General features: G+C 34.7%; 1 protein-coding gene across 1 annotated transcript in view; it reads right to left on the minus strand.

Moving 5' to 3' along the window:
* Positions 1-18,522, minus strand: part of VEZT (vezatin, adherens junctions transmembrane protein) — a gene marked incomplete at both ends in the record, with an annotated part of 44,198 nt that overhangs the window by 14,472 nt on the left and 11,204 nt on the right. Inside the window, 7 exon segments of the mRNA XM_084255094.1 lie at positions 2,088-2,225; positions 5,888-6,163; positions 8,514-8,689; positions 11,658-11,680; positions 11,683-11,695; positions 13,578-13,664; positions 15,856-15,990. Of these exon segments, the coding sequence (XP_084111220.1) occupies positions 2,088-2,225; positions 5,888-6,163; positions 8,514-8,689; positions 11,658-11,680; positions 11,683-11,695; positions 13,578-13,664; positions 15,856-15,990 (848 nt within the window).

Genomic DNA, 18,522 nt, shown 5'->3' on the forward strand with positions numbered 1-18,522 from the left:
ATTTAATTGCTTTTGTAAGGAATTATATTCATACACTTCTTTTACTGAACTATTCTCACATTTCAAGCATATTCCTATTTGATCATATTATAATCATCTTTTGATATAGTCCCTTTCTCAATCTGTATTCTAAATATTTTGTATCACCATTTGTGAGATTGATCTATAATTTTAATTCCTTATATCATGTTTTAGTGCTGAGATGATATTATCTTCATAAATAGCATGGTGATATAAAGCTTTCTAACACTTTCTATGGTCTGAAATAAACTTTTTTTTTTAAAACTATAAACCATCTGGATCTGCTAGTTAAATCTTTAAAAATGTATTACTTCTGTATAGGTAATATAGTCACAGGATTCAAAATTCATAAGATATTAAGAGGACAGTAAAAACTGCTTCCTATTCCTATCTCTTAGCTACCTAGTTCCCCTACCCAAAGGCAGAGGCAATCAGTATTACCAGTATTGTGTGTATCATTAAAGACACTATGCATACATACATACAAGCAAATCCAAACAGAAATGTATGTCTGTGGGAATATGTATATATACATATACATATGCATACACATACACATATTTATTCCCTCATATACAAATATAAAAAATTCCTTTTGCACACAAATGAAAGGGTAATATAAATATTGCTCTACGTGCTTTGCCTTTTTTACTTTTCACTTATCAAAGTAACTTGGAAATTATTCCATGGTAGTACATATAATTTGGAGGTCTCTCTATAGCAGTGCATTAAGAACTTTATCATGTTATAGATGCATATATTCATTTCTGTTTTACAACCAGGTATTTTTTATAAATGCAATTTTTTTTAATCACATGTGTAACCTCTTAAAGATTTTGAATTCTTCCTAGTCCAGTTTCAGAGGTTTCTATTTTGATCCATTTCCTTCTGCATTTTCAAATAGCTGCCAAGCAAATACTATCCCCCTGTAACTATTTTAATTTACTCTATATCAAAGGTGGCTTGGTTCTTGTTACTAGTCTGCAGTAAAAAAACCACACATAACTTAAGAGTCAGCCCTCTGAATATACTGGTTCCACTTCCTTGAATCCAACCAACTGCCACCTGCATGTATAAATGGACCTGCACAGTTCAAACCCATGCTGTTCAAGGATCAAGTGTATATATAAAGGTTTTAAGTCATAAGTACTGTAGTCAAGACACAACTTCACCTTTTACTAGTTGTGTGACATTAAGGAAATCACACACAAAGTAGAGGTTTTTAGTTTTCTAAAGTGAAGATAATTTAACTGGAAAGATATATGAGCATATGACGACAGAACTTAAAGTATTCTGTAAATTGCAAGCATTACATGTATTAGTGCTGTGGTACCCAGTACACTGAAGGTGCAAAGTAGAACCATTTTACATTCAATTTACTCATAATTTATTTATCAATCTTAAGTAAAATAAGGATCTTATACACCTTTATTTCCTGGCCAACATAACTAATTTCCTGATTTAGTAAATTTAAACGACAGACTTATTGTCATTCTGCCTTTGAGTGCTTACTACACACCAGACATTGTCTAAGCACTTTATATGCACTAAATTATTTGAAAGCAATAGAAACACAAGATTATTTTATTATTGCCATTTTTTAAAATGAAGAAAGTAAGGTACAAAGAGTTAAGATTAAGTTTGCTTAAGGTACAGAGAATTAAGACACTTGCTTGAGTGTCAGGAGCCTCTGTTTTTTGAAAGGGAGGATTTCCTGCTGCTCATTGCCATGTCATAATGCAAATTTACCATGTTCAGAAATTTAAAAAGTGTTAACATAGCAAAGCCAGGTTCTCTGGATTTTATATTTAGACCAGTAAAGAAAGGGGCTTCAGGAATTTTCCTTCTTAAAAGTGAGCCACATAAAAGCAGAAGAACTTTCTTCCTGTTTCTTATTATCAATCCCTATGGAATGCATTTCCAGTTTTAAAATAGAAGTGATGATGGAAATTAGCTTCAAACAAACAATCTGAGTTTACAATTAATTTCTACAAGGTGCTACAATACTATCTATATCCAGAACTCTGGAATATTGCTTATTCTCACAGATAGACAGAAAAGGATATTTTTTCAGCATATATAGGGTAGCTAGCCTTGCTGCTTGAAAGTTGGCTCTTACAGTTCTGTAAACAGCTTTCCGAAGACCGATGAGATGCTGACTGGGATGCTGTCCAGCTTTATTAAATGGGCAAGCGGCACTGACCCTGTCAAGCAAACTTGAAAAGTAAAGTGTGATACAACTGTACAGGTGTCCTAAAGTTTTTGTTTCCTAAATCCACAATTATATTTAACTTAGAAAAAAAGGTTCTTTCTCATGATTTTCTTTTTAAAATGATTATAAAGATCCCAACTAAGGTCTCATAAACAGCTACTTCTCTGATACATATATTGGCACCCAGAAAAAAGACAAATGAAAAATTTAAATCTCAAAGAGCAAAGACTTCTTTTGATATGGGAAAATAATAAATCTGAGTTGAAATACAGCAGAAATGCAGGAATACTTACAGAAGAAATTGCATCACTTTTATGAAGACCTGTTAAATGTACTAAATATACTATGAAAATATAGTAAAGTGTTATTACTTTATTATTCAGGTATCAAATCTGTTTCTACAATAAGTATGAAAGTCTTAATCAAAAACACTTTCACATTCTTAATATGCATTTTATATATGTTTATCAACTATATTTTTTGTCACGTGTACAGAACAAATATTGTATAGAAATACATTCTGTACATTTACAAAAGTAGGGTAGAATGACTTACCCACCTGCTGCCACTGGCACTTACCTACTCAAAATGAAGTAGGGGACGCAGAAAGATAACAGGACCAGTGGCCAACAGGGGAATGCAAGTAGAAAGGCAAAGTAAGGGTTACTATGTAATAGCATGGCTACTCTCAAGTGGAAGCACATTTCACAGCTAAGTGGGAGTGCCTACTCTGAACAGTGATAGGTAATGTATTATATTTTTATAAATGAAACCATGAATGATTACATATTACATAGTTATGGGATAATAGGATATTTTTTAACCTAACCTCTCCCAATGATGTAATTTATAAATTTCTTACTGGGCCTCCTGGTGGCGCAAGGGGTTAAACACTGCACTATGAAGCAATCCACAGCCTCTGCAACATGAGTTCAATCCCCGGCCGCCAGGGAGAAACCCACATGGCGAGGCAGACCTCTTCTGTCTCGCCCGCTGCTCCCCGCAGCAGTGTATTTCAGTCAGTCTGCCTCTTCTGTTCCCCACTCTGTCTCTGTGAATCCACTCACCCCCCACATCTCTGGCATGTACCCCAGCTCTTGTATGCATAAATAAACAAATATTAAAAAAAAAATTTCTTACAACCACATTAGTAAAACAAAACATCTAACTCAAAGCTGTGTGAATGTTAAAGCAAACTAAAATATATACAGGCATTAAAATCTAAAAAAACAGAAGACAATGACAGATAGGTTTATTTTAAAATAAGGAAATAAGGCAAAGGAGGGTTATTTTGCTAAATAGGAGAAACTGAGTCAGAACAAAATAACACTCATGTTTTCAATATGTGCTACTATTGTTTGTGCTCTATTTTTCTAGATCTGTTTTTTTTTTTAAATAAACATTTGTGCTTTATTTATTTAAATTTATACAAGCACTGGGTAGAGTCAGAAGTACGGGAGAGTGAGAGAATTCACCAGAGCCAGAGCGGGGAGCAGAGCAGGCAGAAGGACCGAAGCACACTGCAGAGGGCACGGCAGGAGAGGTCTGCGCGCCATGCGGGACTGTCCTCTGGTGGCCGGGGAGCAGCCGGGGATCGAACTGGTGCTGCAGAGGCTGCGGGCAGCCTCGCAACCCAGTGCTCAACCGCTGCGCCACTGGGGAGGCCCTTTCTAGATCTGTTTTAAAAACTAAAAATATTTCTAAAAAACTAAAATATTTCTAAAAGTATATTCTGAAAATTTTCAAAAAAATTAAAAATATTTTAAACTAAAATATTTCAGTTTAAAACTATTTTTTTAATTTAATATTCCTCATAATTTAAAGAGTCCATTATTATTTGATGAAGACAAGAGAAACAAATTTTTTCCTAACATTTCTTCTGCTTGTTTGCATTTGAACAAATAGAAGTCATAATCCAAAGTTAAGTCATGTCTGACAGGCCTGTTTTAGCTCTTCATGACAATCTTATAAATTTGAGTAAAAGCTGGGCAATGACAGACACATAATTCTCTCCACATGCCTAAGCACTGATTGGACAAACAGCCACTTCACTTAAACAGTCCTCTCAATAACATGCTGTGCAAATGAAGAAGGAAAAGGAGTTCTTGTTCTTACATGCTCTGTAACTTTTAAAACCTGACACTTAAACAACTTAATATCTATTAGGTCTATCAAAAAGAAATGGACTTCAACGACAATGGAAGAGCAAAAAAATTTTTTAAAAAAAGATTTATTTATTTATTTATTTATTTATTTATTTATTTATTTATTTATTTATACATACATACAATCAATGGGTACAGTCAGAAAGCGCGGAAGGGTGAGAGAATTCACCAGAGGCAGAGCAGGGAGCAGAGCAGGCAGAAGGACCGAAGTACACTGCTGAGGGGAGCAGCGGGCGGCAGGAGAAGTCTGCGCGCCATGTGGGACCCTCCTCCGGTGGCCAGTTTGCAGCCGGGGATTGAACCGGAGCTGCAGAGGCTGCGGGCAGCCCTGCAACCCAGCGCTCAACCGCTGCGCCACCGGAGAGGCCCTGAAGTGCAAAAATTAATAGACACTGAAAACATTTTGAATTGAACAGAAAAAGTAGTCATAAAATCACTGTTATGTCTTGGGTTATTTAAACAATGTTCTAGAACACAACAGAGTAACGAATGAAATGACAACTAGAGATTTTCTACTTTCCTGTTTCATGATTTTCCTGATACAGGTTTCATGCCAAAAATATTTAAGTATTATTCTAGGGCAGAACAGAATAAAGGATGCAATGACTACAGAAGGTTCTTTTACCCTTCCTTTAATGATTTTCCACATACTACTCATTAAAAGCAACATTTTTTCTTCTCTATGTACTTACTTTCTTCCAGCTAGAGATTGCAAAGGTTATATAAGATATATAAATTATTAAATATTCCATAGTATAGCTGTCATCTACTAATGTTTAGCAAGCAGCCTAGTATACTGGAAATAAACTTTAGAGTCAGAGGGAATGGACTTGAACCTTTGCTCTACTACATTAGTTGTATGCACAAAATTGCCTATCATAAAATATGGAACATAGCTGGTGTTCAACAAATGTGATTTTCCCTTTAATAATAAAACAAATTGCCTGTATATGACATAGTTCAATGCATTTATAGCTTGACTGATGATTATTTAATTCTCATGGTGATGTGAATTATCATATTTGTATGCCATTCTGAAAGTATCAGTGCCATATATTCTGCTTATGTTTACCTAAAAAATATTAATACATGGCAAGATTTTTCAGAATGAATTCATGTTGGATTCACCAGTGATTTAAACTGAGGAAAGAGAGCATCTGACAGGAAATAAAAGGAACAAACATTTATTAGGTAACCGTTGCAAACCATTTCAGTGTTAGGCACTCTCTATTTTCTCATAATCACGTTGTAAACACAGAAATAATCAAGATTCTCAAAGTACTTTGGTTTCTCAAAATAGGCAGAAACAGCACATATCAAATCTACCATGTAATGTATTTACACCTTCATCTAGCAGTTAATAAAATTCACTAAGTGCTAAAGAGAAACTGTTTTCTTTAAATGCAATGTAGGGGTAGGTAATAAATAGTCTAATTTAACTATGCAGTAGAAAAGAATTATTAAAAAATAAAATGAAAAATGAACTCACAGTGTAAATCCTCTGGAAATCACTTCAGTTTCTTGAATGAGACGTAAAGCTTTTCTCACCAGGTTAGTAAAAGCTCGGCTATTTGCTGCTGTATCTTCTAGCTGAGCATTGTATTTTTTTAGGGTTACTTGTAGTTTGGCAGTCCTCCATAATCTCAAAGCTTTTATGATCAGATAAACTAAGAGAATCGTTCCCCATACCAGCCAGGAAGATAAAATCCACCAAGTAGGAAGCATAATGAACAAACTGATGAAGGCAAATAGTATTGAGACATCCCTAAAACAGAGAAACCAAGAAAATAATATCCATCAGACCTGATAAAGTTACCTTATTCAGTAAAAACAATTGTATACTTAGGTTTACTGATATAAATAAAATGCTAGCTTCTTTATAAAGTATGATTTAAAGCTACGTTACTTAAATGGGTAATGTAAAATAATTTTAAATATCTGGCAACTAAACAATGGTGCTTAGGTATTAAAACTTTGAGCTGCTATGCTTAGGGAATGGACATAATATGATGACTTTTTTTTGATAAAATATGGACTCTTTAACCTAACTAATCTTTTAAATATTAAAAAGTATTTTTAAAAAATAGTAATTTTTAACATTTGAAGATAATATAAACATTTTTCCAATTGAAGATAAATATTTACTTGATGAGTAGTTATTTTAAATAAAGTCATCTAATTAATCATCACTAATCTGTAATATACATACATATCACAGACCATTGTTTGGATAAAATTTATACTTTTATAGTGCTGTAATTAAACTAAAAATATGCACTAAAGTTTTTACTTTAGGCCAATTACAAATGCAAGAGATGGAAAGACACTTCTCTTTTCTTTTAAAAGATTTATTTATTTATGCATACAAGAGCCGGGGCACAGGCCAGAGATGTGTGTGTGTGTGTGTGTGGTGTGTGTGTGTGGTGTGTGTGTGTGTGTGTGTGTATTCACCAGAGAGAGTGGGGAACAGAACAGGCAGACTAATTGAAATACACTGCTGAGGGGAGCATTGGGCAACACAGGTGAGATCTGCTTCGCCGTGTGGGTTTCTCCCTGGCGGGCCGGGGATCGAACTCATGCTGCAGAGGCTTCGTTTTGCTTCATAATGCAGTGCTTAACCCCTTGCGCCACCAGGGAGGCCAGGAAAGACATTTTTCAAGCTTGAAAGTTTTGATGAAAATGTGTATATAAGAAAGAGATGAATGTAGCAGAGAATGTTATATCTGAAATATAACATCAACAATACTTTAAGATAGCTATAGTCAAACTATAAAAGAAATCACATGCTATAATACTTTCTCATAAATATTTGCCTACCCTAATTTCCTTGGGGGGAGTCTTTTACTTTTAGATAATACTGATAATAAAAAGCAAAATCTCATCATTTAGTTTCATGTATTAACAGCAAAAGTATTTATAGGGCTCATGGTTGCGTTATGAGATTTCTGTCTAAAAGAAACATGCAAGTAAAGTTGTAATTTTTAGAACCTATGGTTCCTTCTAGCAGCTTATGAGAAAAATATTCTTATGTTTTTAAAGATGCTTTACTTCATCATGATGGTATCTGAATGCCTACAGATTTGGAAAACATCATACTTTGCTATCTGTTATATGAAGCATTTGTTGGTGTGACAGGTAAGACATAAAATCAGAACATTTAAGCTAATGAATGCAATCACCTATAAACTTGAAAAATTCAAGCAATGATTCAGTTCATAGGAAAAGTTCTGTATATGTAACAGTTTTGTAAATACATCCCTAATACCTTCCTACTTAAAAAGCAAAACAAAACAACAGATTAAGAACGTGGGATTTCTACATAAGACCCAAAAACTTCAAGTGGTCAAGAATTTTCAGGATAATTTGAATCATCAGACTAGGTTCTGTAATGATCTCTTCTCAGCCAATAGAGAAGAGATGAGTTTACCACCATGTCCCAATCTATCCACGGTGTCTTTACAATGTGATTATGATAAATCTATTAATTGGAAAGAAACATAAAGAACTGGCTAGGACTGTATGCACACATATATGCGAGTATAAGGGTAAGAAAGACTCTGGGGTGGGGGGGCCAAGTTATTTGTTTATTGACTTGTTAAAAACAGAACTAATTATACTGAGTTTAGAGTATAGAAAAGTCAAATTGGATTTTTACCTCCAGCTTCAATTTATATAGTATTTACTTTAGAAGGCACTTAAAACAAAACAAAAAGGGCCTTCCTGGTGGCACAAGGGGTTAAGACGCAACCTATGAAGGTATCCACAGCCACTGCAGTACGAGTCAATCCCCGGCCAGGGAGCTACCCACATGGCGCAGCAGACTTCTCCTGACTCACCCGCTGCTCCCCTCAGCAGTTTATTTCAGTCAGTCTGACTGTTCTGTTCCCCACTCTGTCTCTGGTGAATCCTCTCAACCCCCACACCTCTGGCCTGTACCCCAGTTCTTGTGTGCATTAAAAAAAAACATATCTTTAAAAATAAAGTGGATAAGAATTACAATGTAATTACAGTGTATATGGAATATTTATAATGCCTTTACAATGGAGAGCATGACAACAGATTTCCTCTGCTAATACAAAATATATAAGCAAAGGACAGAAATTTTCTGACCATACCAAACATTAGGGGTTGCCAGGGAGCGAAGTGTTGGAAGATGTCCATTTTCCTGTTGTTGAGGTTGCCCTGAAGACAGGATACTAGGGTCAAGTAACTCAACCAGCTCCACATCCTCCTGTAACAGGACTTCCTGTTGTAGGATGGTATTTAGTGTCTCGAGTCGGAATCCAAGATCCTTGCCATAAAGAGCGGAAGATAGGTATTAATACACACACAATTTTGTATTACATGCTAAGCTCCTAATATGCTAATAAAATTTAGACAAGTTTTCTTTCAGTACAGACTCCAAGAAGGGAAAACAATCCAATCTATCTTAAGTATAATGTGTGGGATTTTATTTTCACTATAAATGTGAAACATTTAAGATTGAGGTAGATATTATTGAGTCATCAAATATGAAATACACATTTTTTAGGAGCTATATTTAGTATAGATTAATAAACCTGCCTAATTAAGCCTAATTAATTTACTGAAATACAATATGGAAACTATAATTCTGTAACATAAGATGTTTTCCCTTAAGTTCTGTAACAATATAGCAAATATCTAAGAATTAAATCAGCAGAATTAATCTTCTAAAAATGGACATTCAGATTAAAAATACATCATTAAGGAATGCACTGAAAAACCACAGATATGTACACTTCACTTTAGAGTTTACAAAATGCTTTCATTTATACCAGTACATTTATTCCTTCTTCTTCTCCTTTTATCCATCTATCAAGGGTATATCTTATACATATTAGGTACCATGTTTGACAGAAAGAACACACAAAAATAAACAACACAAACAACTGTCTATTCTTAAAGAGCTCATAGTTTAATGGAAAGGATTGAAACTACAGTTACAATATAATGTATAAAGAAATAATAAGAAATATACACACAGTATTATGCATATGGCACAGAGGGACCAAAACTTACAAATAAATCAGAGAAAGTAAAAAAGGTGATGCTTGAGCTGAGTCTTAATGGCATGAACAAGAATTGACTACATGGAAGAGTTGGAAGGGAAAGAATAAAAGCCCCTCTAGTTTGGGGAATTTCAAGTCATCAATATTAGTTTTGTGCAGAGTGCACATTGTAGAGAGGTGAAAGATGAGGTAATAATGTTAAAGCAAATAGGTTAATTCTTAGTTAACATAGTGATGAATGTTATCATCTTCTTCATGCCATAGAAAACTGAAGCCCAAAGAGATTAAGCAACTTTTCAGAATTCTGATTTCAAATCCTAAAGTAGATAATTCTGCACACATACATAATATAAAAACTTATAGAACATAGCAAATATGGTTATTACTAGGTTGTTGTAGGAAAAAAAAGAGATCCAATAACCAGGAAAGCCTCAAGGAAGAACTAGGACTGCTTATTGAAAAGATTCTAATGATAGTGAGAAAATGGTAAAGAATAGGAAGAACCTAAATTCAGTTCCGCCTGAGAACACACACACACACACACACACACACACACACACAACTTTACAGGGGCTCCCTGATGGCCTAGGGGTTACATGTTAGTGTATACCTGAGTTCGATCCCCAGCCAGGGAGCTAATCCAGATAAGGCGCAGCAAACCTTTCCTGTCTCGCCTGCTGTTCCCCTTAGCAGTGTATTTCAGTCAAGCTACCTATTCTGCTCCTACTGTCTCTGGTGAATCCTCTCATTCCGCATCTCTGGCTTATACCCCAGTTCTTCTACTCATAAGTAAATAAATAAATCTTTAAAAAAAATTTTACAGGGCCTCCCTGGTGGCACAGGGGTTACAGTCTCAGCACTATCAAGCTATCACCAGCCACTGCATATGAGTTCGATCCATGGCCAGACAGCTATCCCATATGGTGCGGCAGACCTCTCCTGTCTCGCCTGCTGCTCTCCTCAAAGGAAAGTATTTCAGTAGATCCTCCTGTTCTGCTCCCCACTCTGTCTCTGGTGAATCTTCTCACCCCCTGCACCTCTGGCCTATACTCCAGTTCTTGTATGCATGAATAAATAAAATTAACCTTAAACAACAACAACAAACAAACTGGCCTCCCTGGTGGCGCAAGGGGTTAAGCTGCAACCTACAAAGCCATCTGCAGCCACTGCAGCATGAGTTCAGTCCCCAGCCAGGGAGCAACCCACATGGTGCAGCAGACCTCTCCTGGCTTACCCGCTGCTCCTCTCAGCATGTGTTTCAGCCAATGTGCCTGTTCTGTTCCCCACTCTATCTCTGGTGAATCCTCTCACCCCCCACACCTCTGGCCTGTACTCCAGGTTCTTGTATGCATAAATAAATAAATCTTTAAAAAACTACCACTTCATATGAAATAACTGACATGGAAAAAGACTTGAAAGCCAAATACAACATTCACAACCAAGGATAAAGAGCAGTGCAACACCAGTAGGAGAGCGATAACTCCAAACACAGAAGTCAAATTTTAATGCTGAATATGCCACAGTGATGAACTGGACTTTATTCAATAGATAACAGAAATCTTTTTAGGGCCTAAATAGATAAACTGTGTCTTGGGAAGATTTCTGCCTAGATATAATAAAAAGGCTATGAGAAACACAGGTAAAGAATAAAAATATTTGTTTTTCTCCCCAGGGAGAAAGGAGAACATTTTCATGTGTCAATATACTTCAATAAAATCATATATTTTTCAATATACAGGGCTATTTCATAAAACTGATGAAGATCAAATGAGGTATATGTGAGAAAGCACTTAAGCTAAAAAGTGCTAATAGCATTACCATAATAGTTACTAAAGAAATTTTTCAAAATCATTAAGAAAAAGTACTACCTTAATAAAAACAGACATGGTAAAATGATTAGTTATCATGACCAATTGTCAGTATTTTTAAAAAAGCAAAAAGGAACAGATTCTAAATTTGTACAGCTAACCAAAAATTTAAGTATGTCACAATCAAGGGAAAGAAGTCAAGCAATCTCATTCCAGAAGCCAAAGAGCAATTCCTTGTTTCTTCATGAGTACTATTTCTTCCTACAAACAAGCACAAATGGGATGTACATATAAGCTGCCACATATATAATGAAACATAATGTGAAACATGGCCAGTGACAGATAATCAAGAATGAAAAGATCAGGATTATGCAGACTATGATTAAACCATATAATAATATATATGGGCCATACACCTTACCACAGTTCTAGTATCATTGAGAATGAAGATGGCGCCACCTGGTTAGAGATTTTATTCTATGAAGATGACAAGATACTTCATTGACCTTCTTCAATATACCTACAAAGATGAAACCCTAAACAGAGAACTTGCCCATTTGGATTACTAAAAAGTGTTATTTCAGTCAGTCAAAGCATAATACACAAGCTAGGAGAAGATGAGCTATAACAGAAAGAACCTGGGCTTTGAACTGCAGGCTTTGAACCTGCATCCAAATTCTGGTTCTATCATTTTCTAACTAAACATTTTTGAACAATTCACTTAATAGGTATTCTTAAACTAAACTGAACTGTCTGAACTTTAAGCTTACCAATTAGTAAAATGTGGTAAGCCTTATGGTGTTTGGATTACCACGCCAAATTTGAAAGCACTTTGTAAACGATCTTTTTATAAATGATAACTTACAAGAAAGATACTTATCATCTTAAAGTCATAGGCCAGCAGAGGATCCTGACAGCTACTTACTTATAACTTGACTATTCCTTCTGAGAATCAAGAGTACCTCATAATTTCAATTTTTTAAACTCTACTACCTGGATTTTCCTATTATTTACCTGGATGTAAAAAGCTGAAGTACTTCCTTTTGGGAGTTAGAGGTTAAGCAACAGATAAATTACAGCAGGGAGTAGGAAAGAAAAAGGAAGCATCACAGGAATTTCTTTTTTTTAATATTAAATTTTATTTTTATATTCCCCCATACAATTGCAGACGCCCCATTCTGACCCCAATCCTTCCCCTCCCGCCCCCCACCCCCCAAAAAGTGTCTCTGGTTCATAGTTTTTTGTTGATTTTGATTTTCACTTTCTTATATTCATTTTCCTGGTCCCTTATTTAAGTTTTCTAGATTCCTGCTATGAGTGAGACCATCCGGTATTTTTCTTTTTCTTTTTGGCTTATTTCGCTGAGCATGATCCCTTCCAGCGCCATCCATGTTGCTGCAAATTGCATGTGTTTATCTTTTTTGAATGCTGAGTAATATTCCATGGTGTATATGTACCACATCTTCTTGATCCAGTCATCTATTTTTGGGCATTTGGGTTGTTTCCAAAGCTTAGCTATTGTAAACAGTGCTGCTATAAACATAGGGGTGCAGGTGCTCTTTGGAATTGATGTTTCTGTGTCCTTTGGGTTTGCTGGATCCTATGGAAGCTCTATGTTTAGTAGGTCAAGAAATCTCCACACAGCTCTCCATAGTGGTTGGACCAGTTTGCACTCCCACCAACAGTGCAGAAGAGTTCCTTTTTCTCCGCACCCTCGCCAACATTTGTTGTTGCTAGTTTTTTTAATATGTGCCATTCTCACTGGTGTGAGATGGTATCTCATGGTAGTTTTGATTTGCATTTCCCTCACAGGAATTTCTTAATGCCTACTTTTATACAACGATTTTCAATGTGGACTATTTCAAGTTTCTAGATAATTCTGTGATCTATCAGTCCCAGAAAACTAAATTTTACATTTGAAGTTATTAGAAAAAGGCAGATTAATAAATTAGAGAGAAATTACATTTGATTTTGCCCAAACTTAGTAATCATACACTGTAGGCCAAGGCCTAGTGATAGTCAAATTCCTAACAAAAAGAAGATTCCACCAATAAATGTATTTCCTTCCCTACTGCGAGCTATGGAGGAAAATAGCAACAGAAAATTAGTAATTAACAAATCAGGTTCCACTAACTACCAGATATTCTAGTTTATGTAGCAAAAATCCTCTTAGAAGAGCTATGAATAATATTAATGAGTCCAAATTCAAAGGCCCACAGTTATTATAGAATTTCTAGTCAAAATCAACCTCTGCCCAAATCAGTAGCAAACAAATTCTGATTCTTTGGTTCTCTCACTAATAAACTAGAGCCTGAATTCACAAAAAGAAATGAATACTTACCAACTTGTGAAGTAAGTCATCCTTCTTATTGCATCGAGAAAAAATCCAACTTTTGATGGTTTCAGCCACTTTTAACAGGATACCTTGCTGAAGATGAATGACATTATATAGGATTAATAAACCATACCACATAGCAAAAAAACTACAAATAAGAATTTTTATCAGAAAAGGGAAGGGAAAAAAAAATCATTCAGATTAATTTGTTTTGTCCTGTCACAACCTCCTTATTAGTTCCCAAATTAACCTGCATATCACAACCACCTGGAGATTTCAGTTTGAAACTTGTTCTTTCCCCCAAACTAAAGGCTCTAATTCATTTAGTTTGGAATAAGACCTGACTTTTAAAGAGCAGTCAGACAGATATTACCCAAATGTAGTCCACTGATCTTTGATACACTATTTATTATCTAAGTCAACCTGATAGTTACTTCAAAATGAATACTACAGGGTACTCCAAATTTTTTTTTAATTTTTTTTAATTTTTATCTTTTATATCACTGTGTATTCCCTGTAAAATTCCCACCACAATTTCACCTGTGAACCGCCACCATCATCCCTTGTGCTTTTCTCGCCCGTTTTGATCCTTTTTCCTCCCCTTCCCTAGTAGAATGTCTCTTATTTATGGTTGCCTTCTACCTTTGTTGTTTTATTTTTATTATTTTTTTTTCCAGATTCCTTATTTGGTGCCTCTATATTTCTCCCATAAGTGAAACCATGTGATATTTTTCTTTTTCCTTCTGGCTTATTTCACTGAGCATGAACCTTTCAAGTTCTGTCCATGTTGCGAATTGCATGAGTTTATCTTTTTTGATTGCTGAATAGTCCATTTTCAAACATAAAGAACAAATCATTTCACAATACTAAGGTAAAAAGGTATTTTAATCCATTTTTAGAAAAATTGTCTCACACTGAAATAAAACTCCTATTATTGAATCAACCAAAAATTCAAATTACCTTAACAATTCATTCTGAACATGCCAATAAGTAGGGTTTACATTCACTAAGTATTATATCCTGGGGACTGAAAAAGTATCATGGAAAACAAGACAAATAACTACTGTTTTCTAGTTAAAAAATAATCTCAAATCCAAGTTTTAATGTATAATTAGCCTATAAGATTTACCTTTAGACTCTCCTTTAAAAACTCTTCCCGAGAACATTCATGGTTGAAAGGTGCAAGAAGAAGAAAGGATTTAAGTACAGAGAACTAGTAAAAGTTGTTCTGATATATGAGTGTAAACTTTCCTAATTCTACATTTTAGGTGCATTTTAAATTGGCTCTTCTTAGTCACCTAACATTTTAGGGGTTTTTCTAAAAAGAAGAAAATAAAAGAACCTTCTCTTTCTGTCATCATGGAGTAAATGACCAATTGAATATTTAAATACTTCTTCCCAATAGTAATTGAGTTTTGTAATAAACTAGATTTGATTAAACTAGAATGCTCAAGGAATAGGTAATTTGGTTATTTTTTTCCTATTAAAATTCCTTTTATTAAAACTAAAATGTACTGGAATATTTTCTTATTTTAGCGAGTATGGCTAATAGAATACATATGAATCTAGTAAATGCATTTGAAAATACATAATGGAGAGTTTCTACTATTTCAGCCTCACAAGGCTGTGCATCAACTATGAGATATTAACTATATGAAAGTATATAAAATTGCTGCAATAAGGGCACCAGAAATTGAGACAGAAATATCCACACATCATATATCCCTAAAACCATTTATAAAATATCAATTTGCTATAATATAACTTGTGCTCTCTTTTTAAAAAATATTAAAAAAAAAATCCTGTTCAGGAGTCCTAAGCAGTTGGGTTCTCATTAAAGCATAAGTATATTTTTTCTGGGTTCCTATAGATAGCGTCACTATTTAAATAAATAACATATTTTAACTTTCCACTACATTTATCTCCTCACCTTCCAAAAATTATCCATGTAATAGACCACAACAGCAAGGATTCACCTTTATCTCAATAGACAGTTTTGTATTACTAAATAAAAAAGAAAGTCTAACCAGTTTGGGGGAGGGCATGAAGTTGCTTACAAGTTTTTTGGTTTTGTTTTCAATTTTGCAAAAGCTTGGAAATGGCAGTTTAAATAATCAGTAAAGAACCATAATGAAAATGCATACATTGTGCAAAGATGAAAAATGATGTAAGAATTATATAAAATAAAATATTTAAAAAAAGCTATTTAAAATACAAAATAAATAAATAAATAATCAGTAAAGAATGAAAGAATAAATTATAAAGAATGGGCATGCTTTCTTACTTTGGGCAGGGCACTTGTAGGAAGCTTTTGTTCTCCATCTGTTGCTGTGCTGTTTTCTTGTTTTTGTGACAGAGAAGAACATATTTCAAAATCTGTGTGTCCAAGATCCTGTAAGTACTGGTAAAGTGGAGAATTCTGAAAGTGACATATAAAATAAAGCAAACTTCAAGATCATTACTATTTTAAAAGTTTTAGAGGCCAAATTCAATACAACTTCACTAGGATGGCCAGTATAGCCCAAGTTTTTAAGGCTTTTTCTATAAAGAACTGAATTCTCTGTCACAATTTTTTTAACATTAAAAAAAAATTTAGGACCTCTCTGGTGGCGCAAGGGGTTCAAGTCTCAGCACTATCAAGGTATCCACAGCCACTGCAGCACAAAGAGCTAACCCACATGGCTCAGCAGACCTCTCCTGCATCACCCGCTCCTTCCCATAGCAGTGTATTTCAGTCAATCTGCCTGTTCTACTCCCCACTCCATGTCTGGTGAATCCTCTCACTGCTCCCCCCAACCTCTGATCTACACCCCAGCTCTTTTATACATAACTAAACCTTTTTTAAAAAAAATTAACAGAAGGATCCAAAAAAGGACAAAACTCTAAATAAAACACAAAGACTTTTTTGAGCAGTAAAGAGATTTTTTACCAGCAAGTAAAAATGAATTTAGGAATATAAATAGACTTGTTAAATAATTTCTTTGCTCAAATTTTTGCAGTTTTATAATAGGTTGCTTAAGAATAGCCAATCCTGGCTCTAGACAGCAGCTAGATTTCCATAGAAAAGTTATTACTTGAAGTCAAGAATTATTACACAATGAGTGTACAACAGTAATTATAATGTTATACCATTATATTAATTCATTCATTCAAACACAAATATTTATTTTCTACCACATGTCTGGCAATGTCAACAAACTTAAAACTTCGAGAAAGTTACTCAAGATAAGCCACATCTCATATATAAGCATATGGCAAATGAGAGATATTGTGGCTAGCAAAAGCATTACAAGTGGTAAAGAACACAAACTCTGGGCTTTGCTGGTGGCGCAGGGGTTAAAGACAAGCTATTAAGCTTCTGCCAGCCACTACAGCACTAGTTGGATCCCACCAGCCAGGGAGCAACCCACATGGCGCAGCAGACCTCTCCTGCCTAGCCCACTGCTCCCCTCAGCAGTGTATTTCAGTCAGTCTGCCTGTGAATCCTCTCACCTCACTCTCTCTGGTGAATCCTCTAACCTCCAGCACCTCTGGCTTATACCCCAGTTCTTGTATGCATAAATAAATAAATAAATAAATAAATAAATAAATAAATAAATCTTTTAAAAAAATAATAAAATAACACACAAACTCTGGAGCCAGACTTTTGGTCAAATCCCAACTCTGCCTCTTACTAGCTGAGTAACCTATGAACATTTCTAATGTGTCTGTACTTCGTTATTTCATCTGAAAATAGAAACAGTAGTAACTCTTAGTGCAAAGGGTTATCATGAGAACTAAATAAATATAAAGCACTTACAATAGTCCCTGGCACATAGAAACACTTGATTTATAATTCAACTTTATATAAGCTATGTAGAAAGAGTATGGATTTTAAAATAGATCAAAAAAACTAAACAAAGAAAAAAATCACCCTAACCCCATCAAACAGAAACATCATCATCACCTTTGGATAGAAATCTATGGGACAAGTCTTTCTGGATAGAGAGAAGCTTTAATTTTAGCTTCTTCTCTGAAGCACAAAGTTGGTGATAAAAATAAACCTTGATTCGATTCAACAAAATATTTATTAAAAAGGGTCCTTACCTTATAATACACATTGACAAAAAAATATAGCAACAAAGCGAGCACAGTAGTGTACGTCTAAAACTTAACTAAGATTTTATTTGTATTCCCTCACTTAAGGGATCACAACAAACTCTAAAAGGTATTATAATTGTTGCTATTATAATTATCATCATCACCTTGTTATCCCCATTTCATAGATGAGAAACCAGATTTGGTTAGAGAAATCAGGGTAAGTCTGACTTCAAAGCCAATTATCTGAAATAAAACATACTACCTACAACAAACAGTCCCTCCAATAGCTAGAGAGGGAGCTATTATAGAAGCTTACTTATAGTTCAGTACAGAGACACTAAGCAATTAATAATTACAGGATTCAGTATATGCTACAAAAACATAGGAGAAACAGTTAAATCAGAACAACATATTTTGGAAAGAGAACCTTGAGTTTGGAAAAATGAGGAAGAGTGGAATTTGCTGGACTGATAGCAATTTGCTGGGTATCAATTTGAAAGAACAGGAAGATGAGTCAAATGCCTCCATTTTAAACTATGTGTAATCTATCTTTTAAGAAAAAATTATACTATGAAGAAGAAAATGCTTCACATCCCTTTACCAGATTTAAACTCTCTGGTGGCATAAATAGGTTAATCTTTGTATCACCTATAAAGTACTATTTTAAAAGACATACTCCTTCCACTGTCTTGAATTACTTAAATCTGAATTTTCAAACTAAACTGTGAACCCCACCCTGCTCTTCCCAGAGAGTGGCAAAAGAACAAAAATGCTAGTTCACTCAGCTGACCTTTTGAAAAGTTTACATACTTAAAAAAATTTTTTTGTTTTCAAGGCAGTTAAGATCCTTTCTTCAAATGAACTCCCATGG

The sequence above is a fragment of the Talpa europaea genome (assembly GCF_964194135.1).
Source record: "Talpa europaea genome assembly, chromosome: 15".
NCBI classification, from domain to species: domain Eukaryota; kingdom Metazoa; phylum Chordata; class Mammalia; order Eulipotyphla; family Talpidae; genus Talpa; species Talpa europaea.